This window comes from Dipodomys ordii, unplaced genomic scaffold (assembly GCF_000151885.1).
Source record: "Dipodomys ordii isolate 6190 unplaced genomic scaffold, Dord_2.0 Scaffold6, whole genome shotgun sequence".
Classification (NCBI taxonomy): domain Eukaryota; kingdom Metazoa; phylum Chordata; class Mammalia; order Rodentia; family Heteromyidae; genus Dipodomys; species Dipodomys ordii.
In genome coordinates, this window is record NW_012267222.1 from 4,033,744 (window position 1) to 4,056,209 (window position 22,466).

General features: G+C 50.5%; 1 protein-coding gene across 1 annotated transcript in view; it reads left to right on the forward strand.

Annotated features, from left to right (window-relative positions):
• Window positions 1–22,466, forward strand: part of Camta1 (calmodulin binding transcription activator 1) — a 704,439-nt gene that overhangs the window by 325,354 nt on the left and 356,619 nt on the right. The window contains exon 5 of the mRNA XM_013034731.1: window positions 13,305–13,440. Within this exon, the coding sequence (XP_012890185.1) occupies window positions 13,305–13,440 (136 nt within the window). The remainder of the gene's footprint in view (window positions 1–13,304; window positions 13,441–22,466) is intronic.

Sequence of the window (22,466 nt, forward strand, 5' to 3'; positions counted from 1 at the left end):
TCTTCTTCTTCTTCTTCTTCTTCTTCTTCTTCTTCTTCTTCTTCTTCTTCTTCTTCTTCTTCTTCTTCTTCTTCTTCTTCTTCTTCTTCCTTATTTTTCCCTCCTACTGAGACAGAATTTATCTCCTAGATAGGCAGAGGGAAGCAGGAGTAATTGGCCCAGAAGCTAATTCCCTGAGATTCATTGTCTTAAAGGCCCCCACCAGCACATGGGCAGCTGGCCTTGAACTGCATGCTAATGATAAACGACAGCGTCAATAGAACCTCACATTGAGATGTTTAGTCCTTCCTGCGAGGAGATGACACATTAATTTTCTCTCTGATTTACATTGGATTATTAATAAAATATCGGTGTTGGAATCTGACAGGTGAGGGGCCTGGAGGTGGTCCTCTGAGGAGGCGGGGGGGGGGGCTTTGGTGGGATGAAGGTGCACCAGGCCGAGGGAGGCACTTGAGCCAGGACCTCGCCGCTTTGCAGGGCCGGGGCTCCTGCAGCTGCAGTTAGACAAGAGCCAGGAATAGAAGATCCTTTCTTGCACAGGCGTTGAGTCCTGTGTGTGATATCCTGTCTTATCCTGCCCTTCTTTCCTTTGCCTCACCAGTGACTGGATATTTTGTGTGTGCCAGTTCTGGGGCTTGACCTAAGAGCCGGAGGTGCTGGCCTTCAGTGCTCAAGGCTGGCACTATACCATCTGAGCCACACCTCTGCTTCCAGCTTTGGGTTGGCTAATCAAAGAGAAGTCTGAGACTTTTCTGCTTGGATTGGCGTTGAACTGTAATCCTCGGATCTCAATCTCTTGAGTAGCTAGGATGACAGGTATGAGCGATTGACATCTAGCTAAATATATTAGAATGATGGGGAAGTTTATCCCCCTGCCCCAACCTGGCACCCAGGCTTTGCTCCGCTGCTCTTCTCAAAGTCACATTTGTGGTGTTACCTGAGCGATGGGATGGCTTGCGTCATACCGTTGTCATGTTAAGATGTGGGGGGCCTACCCGGCACCAGTGGCTCACGCCTGCAATCCTAGCTACACAAGAGGATGAGATCTGAGGATCACGGCTCAAAGCCAACCCGGGCAGGAAAGTGCTTGAGACTCTCATCTCCAACAAATCACTAGAAAACCAGAAGTGGCACTGTAGCTCAAGTGGTAGAGCGCTAGCCTTGAGCTGAAGAGCTCAGGGACAGCGTCCAGGCCCAGAGTTCAAGCCCCACGGGCACACCTGTGGTGCCTGGTTAGTTTGTATCTTTGATCACAGTGGGGATGAAATCCACCTCATTCCAGGACCCACGTCACTTGGACTCCATCTCCGGCCCCTGGCCTCACCTTGCTGTCTGCCCAGTGCCACGCCAGGCATATTTAGCAGGCCTGGGCCCAGGCTGTCTTCTCTCTCCATGGAAAGTTCTGGACCTTTACCTCACACCTGCCTCCGCCCTGGTGCTGTGTTCGAGGGGGAGAGACACCCCTCCCCCTGCCAGTCTGCCCATCCCCTCTCTCTGCTGCCATTAGTGAACAGCCTCATCCGCTCTCTCTCCTGGGGCCTCCCCCCCCCCAGGGCAGGACTCAGAGTCAGCCGCAAAGGGACAGAGCTGTAGGGCCCAGCCTACCCTGTGCAGTGGCCTGGCCCCATATTAGCTGCTCAATAAATATTAACTGAATAAATCACCGAATGTCATAATAGAATTTCAAGCCGAGCCCTGGGGAGCTCTTGGAATGGAGCCCTGAATGAGTCCCCGTGGACTCTCTCTGGGCAGCTTCCTGGCCATGCTGTCTCTGCGCACGGGGGAGAGGGGGAGAGGGCGAGGGGGGGAAGGGTTTCTTATTTTCTTCCTAGTGACCTCCAGTGACAATGGAGATGAACAAATCTTAGCCACCTACATGTAGGATCCTCGAGGAAAACACCCAAATGTGTGCTGCTGAGTTCCACCAGCCCCGGCCTCGATGAGTTCCCATAGCAGCTGCTCCCCACCTTCTCCACCCCATCCCCCGCCCCCCTTTCCCCCGGTTCTAGAGGGTTCCCCTCATTTGGCCTTCCTGGAGACTTCAGTGGGGATTAAAGAAGATCAAGTGTGTGGAGCACCAGCCGCAGGGAAGTGCTGCTGGCTGTCTCTCCATTTATGCAGAAACCTGCAGCACATCATCCTGGAGGGAAGGAGCGGTGTGGGGCACTGGCTTCTGGGACTGGCTCACCTTCAAAAAAAAACACACAACCCAAAAGGCAGCAAGAATGGGCACCATCTGGGGAGCCTCATGGCTCCTGGAGATGAGGGAGGGGGGTTGTTGAAGCCTCTGAATCTACCCAGCCATTACTACTTTTGCTGTTTCCATGTACCCTTAGTTTAATGCAAAGAAGCTGGGGTTAGCCTGCCCCCCGCAAAAGGAGCTATTCAAAGCAAGCAAGTTGGTGTTACCTTCCCCTCATCCTTAGTATTTCTATGGCCCCAGCTGGAATTTATGATGAAAAGCAATTAATTGGTTTTCAGATCTGGCAGACTGCATGCCGGCCGGGCCTGTCAGCCCCTTTCCTTACCTGCCCCCCCAACCCCCTCCTCTCCATCAATATCCTGGAGTGGCCAGTGGGGAGGGCAGGACACAGAATCTTCATGACTGGCTTTTCTGGCTCCTCGGCCCCCAAATCGTGAGGAGCTGACTCTGACGTCGGCCTGCGGGTTAATAAACTAGCCCCTTCCGGTGAGATCCGGTCTGCGGCAATAGCTTCTCAGGCCTCCGTCTGGTGTTCTGTCAACCTTGCAAGACGCCAGTCATCAATGAGCACTCTCCCGGGTTTGTGGGAGAAGGAGATAAGGAGAGGAGACGGTCCTCTCGCCGAGCCTCCTTCCTCCCTTCCACAAGAGGAAGGACCCTCAGAACAATTTAAATCAGGCTCTGACAGCCCTTCCTTCCGCCACGAGCCCTCGCTGTGGCTTGAAGGAGAGGAGGGGGTGGCTGGAATGGGCCAGGAATGGATAGCTAGGGGATTCGATCTGCGAGAGACGGAGAAGCCATATTTGAGAGGCCGGATGGGGAGTCTTTATTAGGAAGCCAGTGGGGACCATGAGGGGTGGAGGCTTCCCAGACTTGGACAATCTTAACCATCAGGGGTGAGGGACAGGGGTTTCCTGGATTCTAACCAGCTATGATGTACCTACAGTTCTGGAATGACCTGTGCCTCGTCTATGGTTCTCAGAATGGAGTGAAATGTCCCTGTTACCTAGCAAGGCGTGAAGAGGATGGTGGGGACAAGATGGCATTGCTTACGGTGCAGCACCCATGTTTCAGACTCAGGAAGAGAGGCAATGGGGTGATTCCTTTGTCTCGGAGTTTCCTAGCTAAGTGTCTGCCCTTCTCTGGGCTTTCTCCTCTTTTCATTTCATATGAGGCCACTGACACCCAGCTATCAGAGCGACTGTGGGCTGCAAATGGAACATGGAAAGGGCTTTGCTTATTATTTTTGGTGCTGATCCTGGGGCTTGAACTCAGAGCCTGCTCACTTGCTCCTAAGCTGCTTTTCCCCCTCGACACTAACACTCTACTACCAGAGCCACGGCTCTGATTCTGGCTTCTTGATGGTTGATTAGAAGTTTAAAAAAGTCTCACGGACTTTCTGACTTTGCTGCCTGGACCTGGTTTTGAACCTTGGTCCTCTGATCTCAGCCTCTCGAGTGACTAGGATTACAGGTGTGAGCCACAGGTGCCCGGCTCTCACAAGGGCTTCCTCCTGGGTCTAGCACGCATGAACGGTTGGTGAAAGGCAGCTCTTCTGATTGTCAGGCAGTCAGCATGGTGATTATTGACTTTTTGGTCCAGGCACCTGCTGCTGACGGTGCAGGTGAAGAGATCAGGAGGGAGCAGGGGCATAAAGAATGTGGGATGCGATTAAGGGTGGCACTTCCCATTTCCTAACTGCCCACCGGAACGGAGATTTAGCACTGGCCCTGAGTGCGGCATCGCTGCTCTAGCATGCTGCGGTCTGCCCCCGGGGTCGGGGCCTGCAGGGGCTGGAACTGCGCACGCCGCATTTTCCTCTAGCCGGGCCTGTGAACGTGCTGCTGGCGTGATTGACAGGGCCGAGGGCACACAGAGAGAAGGTAGAGGCGCCCCAGAGCAGGGGCTCCAGCTGCAGAAAGGAGAATCGCTTGAGATGTTGGCTGTTTAGAAGCCATCTGGACATTGTTCGCAGAATCCCACTCCAAGCAACCATGTCATTTGTCCTTAAAGGGACGCTCTAAGGGACAGATTCTCTGGCCCCCGCAGAGCCCAAGCTGACAGGCTGCACAGAGCTTAGCGTGTCAACACTGCAGCTGCAGGCAGGACTGCACGGGTCCACAGACCAAGAGCAGCAGGCTGGGCCTCCACAGGCTGTCCTCTGAAATCAGGGCTGGTGACTTTAGAGAAATGATCGGGGAGTGGCAGGAAAGGGGCGGGGAAATCCTAGGAGGAGAGGTTGTGAGCCAGATCTATTGGATGTGCATTGATGTCTAAGGCTAGATCCTGAAAAGTACCTGGACACCATCCTGGGTCCAATACCCAGCTGCTTCGTAACTTCCTATGTACTGTCTCCCAAGAACACAGCATCCCTCTGATGGGCAGCTATTCATTGTCTTCTGTCACACCCAACCAGGAGAACATATCCCATCCTACTGGGGCAGGCAAGTGCTCAGGACTCACGTTCAGAGACAGTCTCTCCTATGGTGGGTGTCCTGTCCCAGCTGCCCCACAATGCACCACACCCCCTCCCTCAGTCCCCCTCCCTCAGTCCCCCTCCCTTTCCCTTTCCTTCTCTTCCTCCTCCTCCTCCTCCTCCTCTTTTTCCTCTTCTTTTTCTTCTTCTGCTGCTGATACTTGAACTCAAGATCTCAAACTCTTGCTCTCTTAGCTTTTTTGCTCAAGGCTGGTTCTATACCACTTGACCCAGACCTCTACTCCCCACTTTTTGCTGGTTCATTGGAGATAAAGAATCTCCTGGATTGGTGTACCCCGACTGGCTTTGAATCTCAGTGCTCATACCTCAGCCTCCTGAGTAGCTAGGATTACGGGTGTGAGGCACTGGTGCCCAGCTGGCCGTCTTCAAGAACCTTTTATCACAGAAGCAAGCACAAATGTGGCCAGGCGAGCACAGTGAGCTGAGATGTGCTCACTCCGTCCACCACTGCCATCCTTGGCCAGTCTTGCTCCATCCCCACCCACCACCCCTGCCTCCCGGATGCACGCCTCGCACATTATCTAACCTTGTCCGTAAATATTTCACTATTTGTCTCTAAAAACAATCAGTGGTTTAAAAAAAATAATTACTGTACTACAAGATCTCTTAAGATGAATCATTCTGAATATCATCCAGCATCTGCACAATGTTCAGAATTCAATTGTTTGACAAATACCATATATATGTATATGTACGTAGACACAGTTCCTTTGTCTCATTTGATATTCACATAAGGGTGTCCATTGCTGTTGGTTGGTGTATATCTGTGGCCCCTTTCCCTCTCTCCCACTCTTTCTCAGAGAAAGAACTGAAGAAGCCAGGTCATTTGTCCTATGGAGTTTTCTAGAGTGTGGCTAACACCCTTGATTTCCTCCTCCTGTCCTTTGCTGTGTTCCAGAGCCTCCAGGGGGAGATTTGATCAGCTGCTGGGTTTAATTTCAGGAACTCTTTATTTTTGCAACAGCAAACTAAACTCTCATCAGATGACAGGCTCATGTCACCACGTTGCTCCCTTTTGACATCAGCCACCATTAATCCAGCTGAGATTACAAGATGGTGACATTGTAATTCTCTTATTTCATCCTCATTAGCTAGAGTACTTAAAAAAATTTCTCGCTGTCCTGTGCGTTCTAGTCAGGTGCTTTGGCATTTCCAGGGGCTTTGATTACTTTTGAGGTAGTGTCCCACTTCTTGCACAGAGTTGGCCTGGACTGTGATCCTCTTATCTATGCTGAGATGAGGGGTGTGTGCCATCGATCCCAACTATTTTTGATTGAGATGGGATCCCGTGAAGTTTTTTTTTCCCAGGTTGGCCTCGAACATCAAGTTTTCTCAATCTCAGCCTACTGAGTGCCTAGACTCCAAATAGGTGTGAGTCACTGTACTTGGCCTGGCTAGAGTACTGTTTCAGAGAAAGTTTCTTCTCTTCCTCTTGATTAAGTCAAAAAGAAGTCTGCACTGGGAAGGTGGATGAATGACTGACTTGCCTTCTAACTTTTTTTTTCTGAAAATGATGTCTTGGATCACTAGTATATACTAACAATGAATAATTTGTGAGTTTTTGTTGTCATTTGTTTTAAGATCGTTACAAGCTCATGGATTAAAGCATATTGAATGTCCATTTAGTCCGTTGTAACGATTACTCTTTATTGATGCTGAGTGTCCCATCTTTGATCAGTGGGAGCCTCTTAAAGTTAGTTCTTCAGTCCATTTTAAATTATTTTGAGTCTTTGATAGAGTTAATTATCCTGAAAGGTAAAAGACTGATTTACCCTTTGGATTAGGAAGAAAACAAAGTGTTATTCTCCCCATTTCTACTCAGTGTCATAGTGAAGGTCCAATGCAATAATGTAAGAAAAAGAAATAAAACCATCTGCAGTGGAAATTTTTACTCATGGTTTATTTGATTATATGTGTGGAAAATCCACAAAATTATCAAAACAAAAAAAAGAAAACCTTTTATTAGAAGTAATAAAACAAGTTTAAAACAAGTTTTGCAAGGTCACAGGATTTAAAGTCAATATGCAAGGATCAATTATCTTTCTATGTAGTAGAAATGAACGATCCAAAAATGAAATTAAAGAAAACAATTCCACTTATAAAATAGCTCCAAAAAGAACAAAGTGTTTAGAATGAATTTAACTCGCAAATTCTAGTACCTGTACTTTGCAAACGACAGAGTCCAACTCAGAGAAATTGAAGATTTACATCGACATAGAGGCATGCCATATTAATGCAATTAAAATCACTTCAGTGGAAGTGATTGGAAGACTCAATATTATTAAGATAGAAATTATCCCCCAATTGATTTCTGGATTCAACTCCACTTCTATCAAATACCCAGCAGACTCCCCTCCCACTCCCCCCACCCCAAATCCGCCACCTCTAAAATCATTAAGCAAATCTTAAACTGTCTACGGAAACTCAAAGGACTCAGGATAAGCCAAAATGATTTTGAAAAGGTTCTGAGGTGGAGAACTTACCGTCCTTGATTTCAGAACTTCACAGGAAGCTGCGATAATCAAGATGCCCGGTGCTGACAGAAGCCTAAGGAATGGAAGCGAATATCAAGTCTAGACAATAAAGCCTATCATTATGCTCAATTTATTTTCAGCAAAAATGTAAAAGCAATACAGTGGGGGAAAGAAGTAGGCTTTTATTTTTGAAAAAAAATAATTTTACCTCTTGTATTAGCATCAATCCGTTGTACAAGGAGGTTTCATTTGACATGACCACATGTGAATATAGTGTGCAGGAATCAGATTCACCCCCTGTCACTCACTTGTGAATAAAATACTTCGTTCACCCTCCTTCACCCTCCTCCCTCCCACTGGCTTACATCTCTGTCATACATTTCTATTGTCATTAATTTCCACTCTCTTTCATTTATACTTTTTCTCTCTTGATACCGTGCAATTGAATACACTCCTGAGAAAAAATCCACATAGACTCTTCCCTTACAAATACAAATATTTCTGCAAAATAATAGATCTAAAGTCTGTTATCTTAGAGAGAAGATCATAATATAGTAGAATAGTTTTCTTAGAAGAAACATGAGAGATTTTGTAAGTAGACAACAACAACAACAAAATCTTCTTAGAATACTAAAAGCACCGTTCATTCATAAAAAGAGGAAATGGATCACTTGGATTTCATCAAAAGGAAAACATCTTGCTTGTTTCAAAGATGCCATTAAGAAAAATAAACCCACCAATGATGGACTGTGAGGAAGTGTTTGCAAACCAGACATCGCATAAAGGACTTGCTTCCAGATTTTATGTAAAGAGCTCTTAGCACTCCAAAGTGAGAAGACAAGCAAGTCAATTAAAAACGGGCCAGAGATTCAAACAGACATTCCACCAAAGAAATTGTATGAATAGCTAATAAGCACATGAAAAGATGCTCAACTTCATTAGTCATTAGGGAAATGCAAGCGCAAACCTCCACACACACCCCCACAAGGGTGGCTACAATCCAAACCACAGAGAATGCCAAGTGTTTAGGGAGAATGCGGGGAATCAGAACCCCGCCCCGCTCGCACCCAGCGGCTGTGAATCATGCAAGCCCTTGGGGGAAGAGTCTAGCACTTTTATTTTTATGTCAACAGATGCACCCCATCTTCCTTATTTGCCCAATTTTGACTCCCAATAGGGAAACTCCTTCCCCTGCCTCTTTTCAGGTAATAGAGGAATTCACCCAGCTTTTCTTCTATATCGTGGTCTTGTATATCAAGGGGAGATGGTTGGGCCATTTAGAATCCATGCTGTCGTAGGGTGCAGGCACAGACAGCTACCCTGTCATCTTTTCTATAGTCCCATCTCAGCTGACTTGGTGTTCCTTGTTTTTGCATATACTGACTGTGTGGACGTGAGATGGTCTGCCCTGCTCCGTGTCTGTGTTCATTCATGTGTCCACCCCCAGGCTATGAAAATTGGAGGTTTCACGGTTCGGGGAACTATTGGTAGGGCCCCTCCCTTGAGGTTTGTCTGGCTATTCTTGCTATTTCTTCTTCCCCTATAAATTTTATAGGAAGAATCTTGATATCAATTAAAAACAACCTGATAAGAGTCTCGTGGCCATGGTCACATTATCTCGGGGGAAGATTCATATTTTTGAGGTCTCCCTTAATCCTAGAGAAGGCCTGTTACATTTTTTATGTATCACAGATTGCTTCTTCTTTTTTGTCTTTTAGAAAGTTCCTATAGTTTTCTCTAGGTTTCTAAGGTATTCCATGGTAAATTCATGCCCATTGTCTTGTTTTTCTCTTTAGTAAGTGGGACTATTCCTTTATCGATCTATCCATCCATCCATCCATCTGTCCCAATCTCTCTGTCTTTTTTTGGGGGGGGGTGGTCCTGGGGTTTGGACTCAGGCCTGGGCACAGTCCCTGAGCTTTGTTGCTTAAGGTTGGTGCTCTACCACATGAGCCATAGCTCCATTTTCAGCCTTTTTTTGCTGGTTAATTGAAGAGTCTCATAGACTTTCTTGTTCAAGCTGGCTTTGAACCACAATCCTCAGACCTCAGTGTCCTGAGTAGCCGGATTATGGGGAAAAGCCACCTGTGAAGGGCCTTATCCTCTAATTTTATCTCAGTTTCTATTGTATCTGTCTGTCTGTCAATGATCTATGGATCCATTTATTATCTCTCCATGAAAATATAGCTGTCCATAAATCCATCTATCATCTACCTGTGTCTATCTACCCATCCACCCACTTACCGCCAATAACCTGTATTTTCAGTGTCTGCTTTCACTGTTGTAATTTGCAACTGGTTTCTGTTGATCTCAGGATCTCTGGGTGTCTGGGCTTTGCTTGTCTCTTGGGAGCAGGGTTGAGTGTCTGGTGCCCTCCTGTTACAATGCAGCTGTGCTGCGAGTCGCCTCGTTTCTCCCGTTCTCCTCTGCCCCACAGTGGTGGGGCTTCCAGTGTCCCCAGGCTCTCAGCATTGGTCAGCCGTGGCCCAGCCTCTCCCAGGAGGAGACCCTGAAGTGAGGTGCGGGCGCCTGGAGCTGACCCTGGCAAAACCCAGGAGGGCATTTGGAGATGAAACAGGAAGCAAAGAATGGTGAACACAGGGCCCTTGTTCCTCTCTAAGTCACTGCTGTGTGGCTGGAGCTTCAAGACAAGAGAGGCTGGGTAGAGATACAGGGCAATTTCAACTGAAGAGAGTGTGTGTGTGTGTGTGTGTGTGTGTGTGTGTGCATGCATGAGGATATGTACATGCATGTGCATATGCCCATATATGTGTATGTGTTATGTATGTACGTGTATATGTGTGCATGTGCACACATGCATATGTATATATGTATGTGTGTACATGTGTGAATATAGGTGTGTGCATGTGTGCATTTGTGTGTATATGTGTATAAATGCATGGGTGTGTATGTGTGTGCATGAGTGCATGAATGTATGTGTGCTGTGTGTATGAATGTACATGTGTGCATGTGTATATGAATGTGTGTATGTGTACAGCGTGTATGTGTATAGATGCATGCATCTGTATGTATCTCTATGTATCTGTATGTATGTGTATATGTGTTTATTATCTGTGTGTACATGTGTGTGCACACACACAGGTGTGTGTGTGTTGGGGATGTCTAGACAGCCCCAGAGTCACCACAGGCACAAGGGGGACTGCCTGGCCTCCACCGGCCAACCCCCGTCCCTCGGTGAGGACGCTTGCAGGGCTGTGAGCACCCGGTCGGCCCAGGCCGGCTCCGCGCTCCAGAGCTGTGTGGGTGACGGTGGAGTCAGGTGACGCGGGTGTCCTTGGGATGCTGCCAGGCCCGAGCTCCGGTTGTACCCGAGCTCCTGCCTCAGGGGCTCGGCGTGTGAACCTCAAATAGTGACACAGATCTAGATGAGGGTGTGGATGGACTTAGGCGTGTGTTGTGTGCCACCGGGCCGGCAGCACGGGCTGGGTGCGGGAGGGATGGCCGGGGGCGCGTTCCGTGCATCCTGCAGCAGCCCTGCTCCTTAACTCCCTGAGCTGCTCAGGGGGCCGTGGACTGTGGAAGCCCCCCAGGGTAGGGCTCGGTGGTCAGGATGGCCGGCCCGCCTGTCCCTCTGCAAGGCCACCTTGTTCCCCTCCCCTCCTGCTTCCCTCTCTCCCCACCAGCTGGGGAGCTGACAGAGCCTCTGGGCCCATGGATCACACACTCCCCCCCATGCTGAGTCTGTTTTTCATTCATTTTAACGGCCTGAGGCCTCCACCTTGGGGTCACATGGGGCAGAAGCGAGTTCTTCCAGAATAAGAAGAGTGGTCTGCACAGTTCAGCTGCCCACGGCTGCAAGTTAGAACAATGATTCTGTTGAAAGCTGCTGTTGTGGGACATGCCCAGGGCAGGCATGGCTGCGATTCTGACTCCGCATGTGACAGTATTTGGGGGGATCCCCTCTCTCTGGGCCCTACCACATTTGGGGGGGGGCAAATGGCCTGTAGATGCTACTGAGATTCATTGGCTAGATTTGAACTTGGTTAAGGATGGAGCAAGTAAAAAAAAAAAATCAATCATATCAAAAGTCAGGTGCCGGTGGCTCATGCCTGTAGTCCTAGCTGCCCGGGAGGCTGAGCTATGAGGATCACAGTCCAAAGCTAGCTCTAAGAAAGGAGGCACTTACCACCAACTCATCACCCCAAAGCCGAAAGAGGAGGTGCAGCTCGAGAGTTAGAGGGCCAGCCTTGAGCAAAAATTGAAAAAGCCAAGTGAGAGCCAAGTCCAAAGTTCAAGGCCCAGCTCTGGCACAAAAATCTAAACCAAAAAACAAAGTCATGAGCTGGGCTGGGTTGATAGGAGGTATACCTTAGCAGACAGACATTCCACTTGAACCACAGCCCCGTCTCCATTTTCCCTGAGAGTGGGTGGGCCACACAGGGAGCCCGTCTGCTCCAGCCTCCACTGTGTCTTCTGAGATAGGGGTTTGGGGTACAGTGGGTGGACATGTGGGGGGGGACGTCCCGTGGGTCTTCTCAGAGCAGAGACGCCTCTCCGTGCTCTGACGAGACCCAGGGCCTCGCCACGGCAGAAGCTGGAGGAGGCAGGCACAGCCCGGCCATGTGAGCCGTTTAGAAGTGGGAACTTCTAAATGCGTTGCTTTTCCACACAGACAGGCAGACTGGTAAGCGAGGACAGGTGGCTGACAAGAGCACAGAGCTGTTTCCTGATTGTTTGAGTCAGCGCAGGCCCAGGGAGGAAACCAAGGCTGACACAACCCAATTGCACCCTGACCGGGAGACAATGAAGCGCTGGGAGGCACGGTGGAAAGTCTGTCATTTTCCATGGAGTTGAGGCTTAGGCCTCGCACGGCCTCTGAACGGCGCCGTGGGGCTGGGAGGAAGCCACAGGCAGCTGCAGCCATCCCGCCCACAGGGGCCTGCCGTGGACTAGGAAGCCGTCCCCGGCCGGTGCTCAGGGCCCCCCATTCAAAGGGGCCGGGGGCTGGCTGATGAGGTCTCTCCTGCCCCGCTCAGCTGAGCAGTAGCAGAAAGGAGCCTCTCCGTTGGCCTCATTTGTGGAAAGCACTCTCTGAGCGTGAGCTGCAGTGCCTCTTGCACAGCCTCCTCAGCATGCCTCTCTCCCTGCCAGCCATCAGCCACAGGGGCGACCATGCTGGCTAGCGGGCAGGAGGCTGTCTTCATCTGCCCACACCTGCCACTGTACTCTGGATGTGGCTTGCCCCGCCACCTGCCTACCCTTCTTCTTCCTTCTCTACCAAAAAAAAAGCACATAATAATTTTTGGTTCTCTGTCGCTGGTGTAGGTGTCTTGTTTATGTTTTGTTTTATTTTATGTTTTGCAAAACTTGGGGCTCTGTGTGTCCTTTTTTAAGCCTCCCAAGAATGGTCAGCCAAGCCTTTAGCCTTTAGCAAGGAGGCAAGAATTCTCTTAAGGTACTCTGTCTGTGGGCTGAATAGATGAGTTTACCTGGCATTTTTGGAGACCTCTGACAGCCGAGGCCCAAATGGGAACAAATCAGGTACTTAGCTTGCTAGGGAAGGACGGTGGTGATGCGCTTCTGTGTCTCGAAGTAATCTAAATGCAGGCGATGAATCAAGAGCCGCTGGCCCGGGCGACTCAGTGTTCCATTGGTCTGTTCTTAACATAGTCATCTAGCGTCTGCGTTCAACTTATTTATTTCCTAATGTTGGGTGATGGATTAAAAGATGTGAAGAAAATCCGTCTACAAGAGATAAGATATTGCAGGCTTGCCATGACAGCCCCGGCTCTCTTTGCTTTGTGTGTGTGTGTGTGTGTGTGTGTGTGTTGCCCACTTTTTAGTACACAGCTTGGGCCCTTACATCGTATATCCTGATTAGTTTGTGGTTATTACTGAGGGGATTTTTTTAAGCCTATCATTGACACATTTAATTCATTAGGTACCAAATCCACAAGCAAATTTTGGCTGGCCATAAAACACAGTTAATCCACGGAGCTGCAATAAAAGGTGAAAAATTATGTTCCCAGCAAAATGTGGAATATTGCTTTCTCTGTAGAGAATTTTAGGAAAGAAAAAAAATAACAACTGGCCTATGCTATCTTTCTTCATCATTTTTTTTTCCCTCCTGCTTGCTTCTCTTGGTAACTTAACCCTTTGTTGTTTCCAGACCACAGAATGGCTCAATGATTCTCTACAACAGGAAGAAAGTGAAGTACAGGAAAGATGGGTATTGCTGGAAAAAGAGGAAAGACGGGAAAACGACCCGAGAAGACCACATGAAACTCAAGGTCCAGGGAGTCGAGGTAAAGGAGAAAAGGCTTTATCCTGTCCCCAGATATCATTTTCAGGTTACCATGAGTCATTGGATGCCGGTGGTTTCTGTCAAAAGACTTTGTGTTCGCAAACCCCCTGGGCACTGCCTCCTAACACAGTAGTGCAGCCGTTCCTCCCTCTGTTGAGAGATCATCCGTCTCTCTGTGGGTGTGTCAAGTTGGGGAGAGCTGTGATCATAAGGTGTGTGCACTTCTGGCAGGGTATGGTGGAGTCCAATCTGCAGAAATGTCTTGGGATCATGAGTAAATTTAGCTTTTGGCCCCTGGACGCCGCTTCTGGGGTTCCAGCTGTGGTTGGGGCTCTCCACTGCCTGATAGCTAGTGTTTTCTGGCCGGAGCCGGAGTCCCTTCCCCAGAGGGGGAGGGCACTGATCTGGGAGCTGATGGCACCCACGCCTCACTCTTTATGGATCCTGCCAAGGACCTTTCCCTGAGGATGTGGACAGAGATGCTGTGGCAGGTGACCCAGCTGGTGCTTCAAACTGGCCAAAGGGAGGCATCAGATCCACTTGTGCAAGGAGTGTCTGGCATGCCAGGGTGGGTAGCAAGGGCTGTGCCCCACCTGAGTTCTGTGTGTGGCCCTTCTCTGTATTTGGGACACACTTTGTTGTTACTTTGTTCCCCCCCTCCCCCGTATTCATTATGTGTTTTGAGGTCTGCTAAAAATAACAGCCAATGGCTTTTAAAGAAATACATCATTCTACAGAAAGGGAGGCAGAACTTTTGTTTTATGTGAATTTTTTTTTGTAATTTACTGCATCAACAACAAAGCTTTATGATCATGTACGAAGAAAAGCCCTGAGTGGAGAAGGCCGAGTTCCCTCACACTCCTGTGCTCTGGGCTTGCCCAGCGTGGTTTAACTGACTGCACAAACCATTAAGATGCAGGGTAGCCAAGCCTGCTGCCCTGGGCCCACCTCCAGGACCCTGAGCAAATATATCAGCCATTGTTGTGGGGAGCTAAGGAGGACCCTTATCTCCTGCAATGGCAGAAGGAGTAGAAAGTGAAGGAAAGCCAGGGTGGAGCCCAGGAGGGAGGGGGCAGCTGGTGCTGGGGTCCCAGGGCCTGCAGGAATTCGCACCACAGCACGCAGCCCTGTGCCTGGCGGCCTCCGGTATATTTCATCTTTAGTAATACGTAAATCAGGGACTCATGGTTGTAAGAAACAGCGGGGTGGATTCGTCCTCAGCAGCAGCTCCAAAAGCCCAGGGAAAGAAGCAAGCCACAGTGTTCATTCTCTTGCCTCTTGTTATAAATTAGAATTGTCACCGGGATGGAATCGGAATGATTTATGGGTGTTTTTAGGCTGTATTTATGTTGGGAGTTATTTGTGGTTCTTACACTTACAGATTACAGCCTGGCCCCTCATCGTGGGGAGGCTGGGAGGGGTGCAGCCCCGCGGGGTTTTCCACGGTGTCCTGGCACGCGTGACTGAGGGACACAGGAACAAGGCGGCAGCTTGGATGAGCGTTGGCCAGTGATGCAGGAAATGACACGCTGTGTTTCTGGGTTCTTGGGGAAGGGCGACCACCTATGGCTTCTTCTTGTGTGGGGTTGGGTGGGGGAGGGGGTGGCAGGGGAAGATAGGCTTTCTCATTCAGCTTAGAAAATTATCTTACTAAACCAGACAGTAAATAACTGACTCTGTGTGCCAACTTGGGCCAGGCGCTGTGGCATCTTTACAGGAAGCGGGAGCCATATTCTCTGCCCACGCAGACTCCTGGTATAAAGGAAGAGGCTACCATGTCTCCACACTTGAGGGCCAGTAACAGTGTGGAGAAGGGTAGACGGATGAACTTTTCAGATGCACATCCTGGGGACCAGGAGTGGGCTTCAGTGAGAGGGAGATGCACTCTGGGGGAGACTGGACCAGAGCTGAGCCCTTAGCATCGGGGAGGATCCTGTGTAATTGATCTGTGGCCTAGCTTGTGTTTTTCCACTTAACATCACAGGCTGAGGCTGAGTTGTGTTGATATTTAGGTTCCTTGAATGGTGGTATAGTATTCCTCGAATAAACATTTGAGCTGCTCTCCTACCAGCAGACTTGAAGAGGCCTCCCAGAAGATTTTTAGCATTACAAATACTGTTTCCATAAGTGTCCTTATACATGCCTGTCAGCCACACTTGCTAATTACTTCCACACTGGCATAGGAATCTACTCCCTCCCCCCACCCGCCCAATATCCAGCACTTGCTGATGAAACCTGCTATCCTGGGCAAATTCGAATTTGAGTTTTCTTAGTTATTGATGGGGATGGGCTTCTCATTTGGTAAATAAGAATCTTTTGGGGAAATATAAAAAGTATGGATTTTTTTGTTTTTGGTGCCAATACTAGGGCTTGAACTCAGGGTCTGGACGCTGCCCCTTAGCTTTTTGCTCAAAAACGACACTCTACTTACTACTTGAGCCACAGCTCCACTTCCAACTTTTTTTGGTGGTTAATTGGAGATAAGAGTCTCACATTGCCCTGCCCAGGCTGGTTTCAAAACATTCAGCCTCCTGAGTAGCTAAGATTATAGGCGTGAGCCACCGGTACCCATATGGATTTTTACACAGCGTTGACATTCTTTTCAGACAAGATCAACCCCACACCTTGACAGCATGGCTCTTACATTAGCTCTATTTGCACCTGGCCTGGCGTGCCCAGCGGCAGTCTCTTCCACCTGGGAAACTTCGATGGGGCTGACGGCAGGGTTCGCGTTCCCCCAGGAGGAGGGGCCACCCGAGTTCAGGCCCAGCGTTCTCCCTGGATGGACTGGATCAGCACCGATACCACACAGGCACTGGGAGCATTGGCTAACCCTTATCCAGGTCATCTGGCTGGCTGGGCCAGCAATCTGGAAGCTGTAATTCTCCGATCACAGCTGGATCACAGCTGGTTTCCTTGATTCAAGGGCATGATAAAGACATCAAGATGGAGCCTTTCACATCTCCTGTGCTATAAGCCTTCCCTCAGGCCAGAGAAACTTCCAGTCTGATCAGGGAAGCGCACGGGCTCAGCAGTCTAGCTCCGCTTGTTCTGGAGGGGGGCACCAGGGCCCCGGGTACACAGTGATTTTCTCTGCCAGAACTGGGATGGGGCGGCCACTTTTGAAGCTGGTGAGTCCCCTGATCAGATGTTGTGTCTGTCAGCTAAGGGGGAGCCAGCAAGATAAGGTTTCCGGAGATGACAGAGGTTAGCAGGGAGGGAAGGGAGGCGGCTGCCGTGCCAGCGTTTTCTGGCTGACATCCTCGCAGGTCCGAGGTAGGTTCTGCTCCCAGCCAGCTTGCTGCCTGCCGATCTGGTGCTTCCGGGGGTGATAGGGAGGGAAGACAAGGTTCCTGACAGCCAAGGGTCAGCTCTGAGGGGTGCCCGGCCTCCGGGGTGGTCACAGCCATGGGGTGACATCCACCAGAGGACAGGCCGGTCTCTAGGCCTTGCTGAGGCCCAGGAGAGTTTCACCTGGTTGGGGGCACAGTGTCTGGCTGAGAAGCCGCCCGGCCAGTACCATGTCTGGTTTCCATCCCAGTCTCCCAAGAGTTGCCGGAGAGTCTTAGCAGCCCAGCTGGCCCTCAGCTCCCCAAACATCTCCAACTCCTGTGGCTGCTGGGTTCCCAAAGAGGCCCAAGACGCTATGTCCCCAACCTCACGCGGGGACACCCACAGCCTGGTGCAGGTTCTGTGAGCGAGGCGGACTGTCTCACGCGAAGGACCTGTCCGTACTCACTCGTCACAGATGGGGAGGTCGGGCCTCTGAGAGCGGGCCTCTTGGGACCCACAGCAATGTCACAAGTCAGTGGCAGAGCTGGGCCTGGAACCCGGGGCTACGTGGCTCTGCAGATCCTACTCAGCCCTTTAAGCAGGTGCTCCTGACACCTGGTAGGAGCCACAGGTGTTCAGATCAAGTCTTCATGCATGTTGATTTAGTACAGACTTCAGCCATGTGTTGGGCAGTGAGGGTTTTGAGGCCATGCCAGGAACACCAACCACAAGGCCTTGCATGGAGTCTGAAGGAGGGTCCTAATGGCAGTGGAGCATGGTGTGAGCCAATCAGGGGACAGAGAGGGAGGAGGGATACCACGGAACAATGACAGGCTCTCTTGCAAACAGCACAGGGGACTTCAGCAGCAGGTGTCTCCCAGGGCCCGATGTGTTTCCCAGCTCTCTGCAGACCAGCTGTTTCCTCCCAGGGGCGGCCTCCCTCCCACCCAGTCCCCAGGCTCACCAGGCTGCGGAGGGCCTGCCTCTGGGTCCAGGAGATGATCTTGGTGTGTGGTACAGTTGTGTGAGCCTGGATCTGTGCCGGACCAGAGCCCGTTACACAGTGGAACGGACCAGCCCGGGGCAGAGAGGCCCGGCCCATCACCGCCGACGGGAATCTCCAGTCACACAGAGGAGGTTTGGTGCTGCCGACCCATCCCTGCTCTGAGGGCTTGCTTCGGCTTTGGGGTGAGCTATCTTCACGCCGGGGGCCTGGCTGCAGCCCGCAGCCCTGGTCACGAGGTGGTGTTTGGGGAACTCGGCTTGGTGAGAGGTGGTGCTTAGGCCACCTATTAAAACAAAAGAAACAAAGTAAAGGCACCTCTTTTAAAAGTCGGAATGATATTGTCGTTACTGCGTCAGGAATTAACAGGCCATGAAATGACTGTCTGCCTTATGGCAGAGTCGAATCATCTCAGCTCTGCTTGTGGCCCTGAGATAAATAGGGTGTCCAGCTTGTAGCTAGGGGAGCTGCTGTGAAGAGACGGCCACAAAGCACGGATGTTTCCCTTGTCATGTTTGGAAAGCAGCAAGGGATCGCGAAGGACGGTGCAGAGGCCTGGAGAGCGGGGAGACGCTGGCATATGCCAGGGCGAGCTTTTCACCTAGACACGTGGCTTGTACTTTCAGCAGAAAGGCGCAGGGGCTTGGCTTGTAGATGGCTTCTCTCTGCCCTTCCCTGTCAGACTCACCCTGCACCTCCTGTGGTCCTCGTCAGAACCGATTTCGACCATGGCTGGATCCAGATTGGCTCAGCTCTGTAGCTTCTGACTCTTCCAAGCCCTGAACCTGTTCAGCCGGTGGGAGCTGCATCTTCCTTCCATACTGTCACGTGTGTGTGTGTGTGTGTGTGTGTGTGTGTGTGTGTGTGTGTGTGTTCACTTTGCCTGAGTTAGCAGTCCAGTGCAACTGCAGACTAAGTATTGGGTATCTTCTGGGTACTAGCAAGCCATGGCCAGGTGTCCAGACACACGTAACATGCAAACCGGACGTTGTACAGGAGAAAACGAGACAAAACCAGACTTGAAAAAGATGCCCAGTGGCTCAAGAGGGTTTTTTTTTTCAAATTTTTTTTATTGTAAAGATACTATACAGAGGGTTACAGTTACATGAGTGAGGTAATGAGTACACTTCCTCTTGAACATTGTTAGCCCCTCCATTGTTTTCCCCCTACCATCCCCTCCCTCCCTCCCTTCCCCGAAGTTCTTTTTTTTGATTGTGATTAAGTGATTACATAATTTCTAAGTCACAAGTTCATTCTAACTTTCCTGGAGCAAATTGTCTATCACAGTCTGTAATATATAACAGTGTTCACATGTTATACACCATACATGTGATCAGCAGCATGGGGATATTTAGTAGTGGTTCAACCAGATGAGCAGGAGTTCTTTGTTTCTTAAGTCCTGTTAGTTTTGTCGTATCACCTAACATTTTGGATTTAGCATCCACTTATCAGGGAGACCATGTACTGTTTGTCTCTTCACTCTTGGCTTACCTCGCTCAACATGATTCCTTCTAGCTCCATCCATTTCCCTGCAAATGCCATTATTTTGTCATTTCAAGAGGGTTTTGGAGTGTCCAGTGGCCTTACTTTCCCCTCCCTGTCTGAGTCTGTGGTTCCATTGTGGCAGACACTGTGTCCCCGTGGCTCACACATCTGGGTCTCAGGCTTGGGTCTTGGGGTTCAAAGCTGGGGGTGAGGGTTTTCTTCTGGCTGGCATTGTGTGCCGGTCCCACGATTGCCCAGTGGAGGGAGCTGGTCTGCTCCCACGGCCTCAGTCTCTCCAGGGTTCTCTGTGGACTTTCCCTCACCCGATTCTCTCTCGTGCCTCAGTCTCTCCCAGTCTCTTCCCCTCACCCAATTCTCCCTCAGTGCAGTGATTTCCTGCTACCTGGCTGTGTCAGGAAGCATCCATTCAGGAGCTCAAACATGGTCTTTCCTTACGTGTACTCTTTCCTGTCTAAGGTGGTCAGTCACACCCCGAGTGACGCCTACTTGCTTGATTCCCATAATTAACGTGTTAGCTAATAAATCACATTCGGCCAACCATGCTTTGAAGCCCCAGATGCAGCCCCTTTCTCAGCTCCCGTCCCGCTGAGTTCAGCAGACCCGGGAGGGACGTCTGTTACAATGAAACACCCGGCTGGGCTGCAGTCGTTGATCTTCAAGGTTCCGGAGCCCAAGTTCAAGTTCAAGATGCAGTGTGGTCAGGGCCTGCCTCCTGGCTCATGGGTCTGAGCTCCGGGTCCACACGGTGTGTGGGACAAGCGGTCCGCAGTGTCCTCTGCATGAAGGTTCTCATCCGCCAACAGGACTCTGGCCCATCACTCCTGAAGACCCCACCTCCACAACCATCACATGGAAGACTGGTTTACAGGATGTACATTTGGGGGATACAAATGTCAGGATGATTCTCAGATAATAGCTTTTTCCTTCCCTGTCCCCCTCTTCTCTCTTCCTTCCTTCCCTTCTTTGGGGATTCTATAGGCTCGAACCCAGTGCCTCTAGCTCTTTCTCAGCTTTCATGTGCAAGGCTGGTATGCTACCACTTGAACCATGGCCATAACAGGGGAGTATGCCACTTGAACTTTTACCAAATGTTCAGTCCTGTGTTCTTCATTTTGTGTGTATCGTCCCTCCAGTTATGCAGCAGTACCCCCCTGAGGAGTGACTCATACCTGTAATCCCAGCTACTCAGGAAGTGAAGATGAGGATTGTAGTGCAGGGCTGGCTCAGTAAAAAGTTAGCAAGACCCTCCCAACCCCTTTCAACAAACAGGCCGGGTTTGGTGCATACCTATAATCCCAGCTGCACCGAAAGCAGGAAGATCATGATCCCAGGCTGCTGGGAGGGGGCTGGGAATGGAGGGAAAAAAAGACCAGGACTCTCTCTAAAACTATCCTAAAAGCCAAAAGGGCTGGAGGCATGGACCAAATGGTAAAGTGCCTGCCTAGCAAGCATGAAGTCCTGATTTGAAAAGGGAGAGAAAGGGGGAGGGGGAGAGGCAATAGCATCCTCCGTTCGCTTCGCACTCACGGTCTGCGCTTCCCAGAGCCTGCACGGGCGGCCTCCGCCAGTGGTGCCAGGCACGGGGCTTGGTAAAAGAGGTGTGTCGGGAAGAGCCGGAGGGAGGCGTGACTCTGATTCCTGCCTTCCTGCCTAGCCAAGAAGCTCCCGGATGGACTGAGCAGTGGAACGTTGGCTTGATTGGGGAAATGCATGTTACTTCAATCCTAACAATCCCGTCACTTTTCGATCCTAACAATCCCGTCACCTCACTGTGATTAGCCCTCAAGGTGGGACTGTGGCATATTCAGAAACTACACAAGCCCTCGAAGGCTACTGTCGAATCCTGACACCCAGCGAGGTGTGGCCTGGCCACTCAGAGAGGCAGCTGTGGCCAAGCTGGCCATGTGGCCAAAAGTCACACACACACACACAATATATGCATGCACACACATATTATTTATACATGTGTATATATGGTAAAAGATTGAGTTTCTATACATTTTTGTGACTCCTTAGCATTTTTTTGGAGGGGGGTACTCACCCCCGGGGGCTGGCCTTGTGCAGGACACTCGTACCCCACAGGCCCTGATCTCTCGCCCACCCTGAGCATCACAGCCCCATGCATGGGGTTTTATGATGTGGCTGGCTGACACAGATCCGTCCCCAGCAGAGGGTAATTAGGCCTGCCACTCCATCCGGCACTTCCCATCCCGCAGCCGAAGTCCTGGGATGAAACAGAGTTGGAGATGAAGGCCTTGGCCTCTGCGTGGGAGCCGGGAGAGAAATGCTGCTGTGGCCGCCGCCGCCACCAGGTGCATGAAAGCCAGCTGCCATTCACATGCGGCTTTGACGTGGCTGGCCTGCGTCTCAGGCTTCTTTCTGTTGTGAGAGTTACTGGCTTGAGCTTCCCACGTCCGCCTCCCTCCACGCCAGGGCACGAGTGGTGAACGTCTGGTGGGTGAGGAGCATGCCTCTCTTTTCCTCCATGCCTCTCCGGGGCAGAGAGACACAATGGCCTTCGTCCTGCTCTCTGCCGCTCTATTCCAGCACCATGGACAGCGGCCATGGGCCTCCCTGTGTATCTGACTTCCTGTGAGCCTGCAAAGGGCTCCTCTCTCTCCTGAGAATCCCGGGACCAGCAGGGAAACTGCCGCGTTCTCCTCCTCCCGGCAGCTCCCAGGTGACTGTAGAGCAGTAAGATCACTGTCACCGCCCCAGCCCCACCACTTCACAGCTTTGTGTTGGCACAGTCTTCGTGTGGGTGGGGAGCATCTATGCACACATCCTCTCGCTACCCCCCCCCCATCCCACACATGCGGTGTCTAGGAAAACTCCAGAGGAAGAGTTACAAGTCAGTCTGACGCTTTGTTACTTGACTCTAGTACCTTAAAAAAAAAACAAAAAACAAATCTCTAACTGAGCCTGAGGTGAAGGCACATGCTTGTGATCTCAGCTATGGGAGGGGGAAGTAGAGAGGATCATGGTTCAAGACCAACCTGGGCAAAAAGTTAGCAAGATCCCAAGCAGCACGGCGGGTGCGGTGGTGATGGCGGTGGTGTGTGTCTGTGTTTCCAGAGCTGTGGGAGGCTATAGATAAGAGGCCCCAGCAAAAACTGGAGGCTCCACCTCAGAGGTAACTGAGGCAAAAGGGGCTGGGGGGGCGTGTTTCAAGTGGGAGAATGGCTGCTTAAGAGGCACAAAGCCCCGAGTTCAAACCCCAGTCCTGGCAAAACCAAGTAATAACA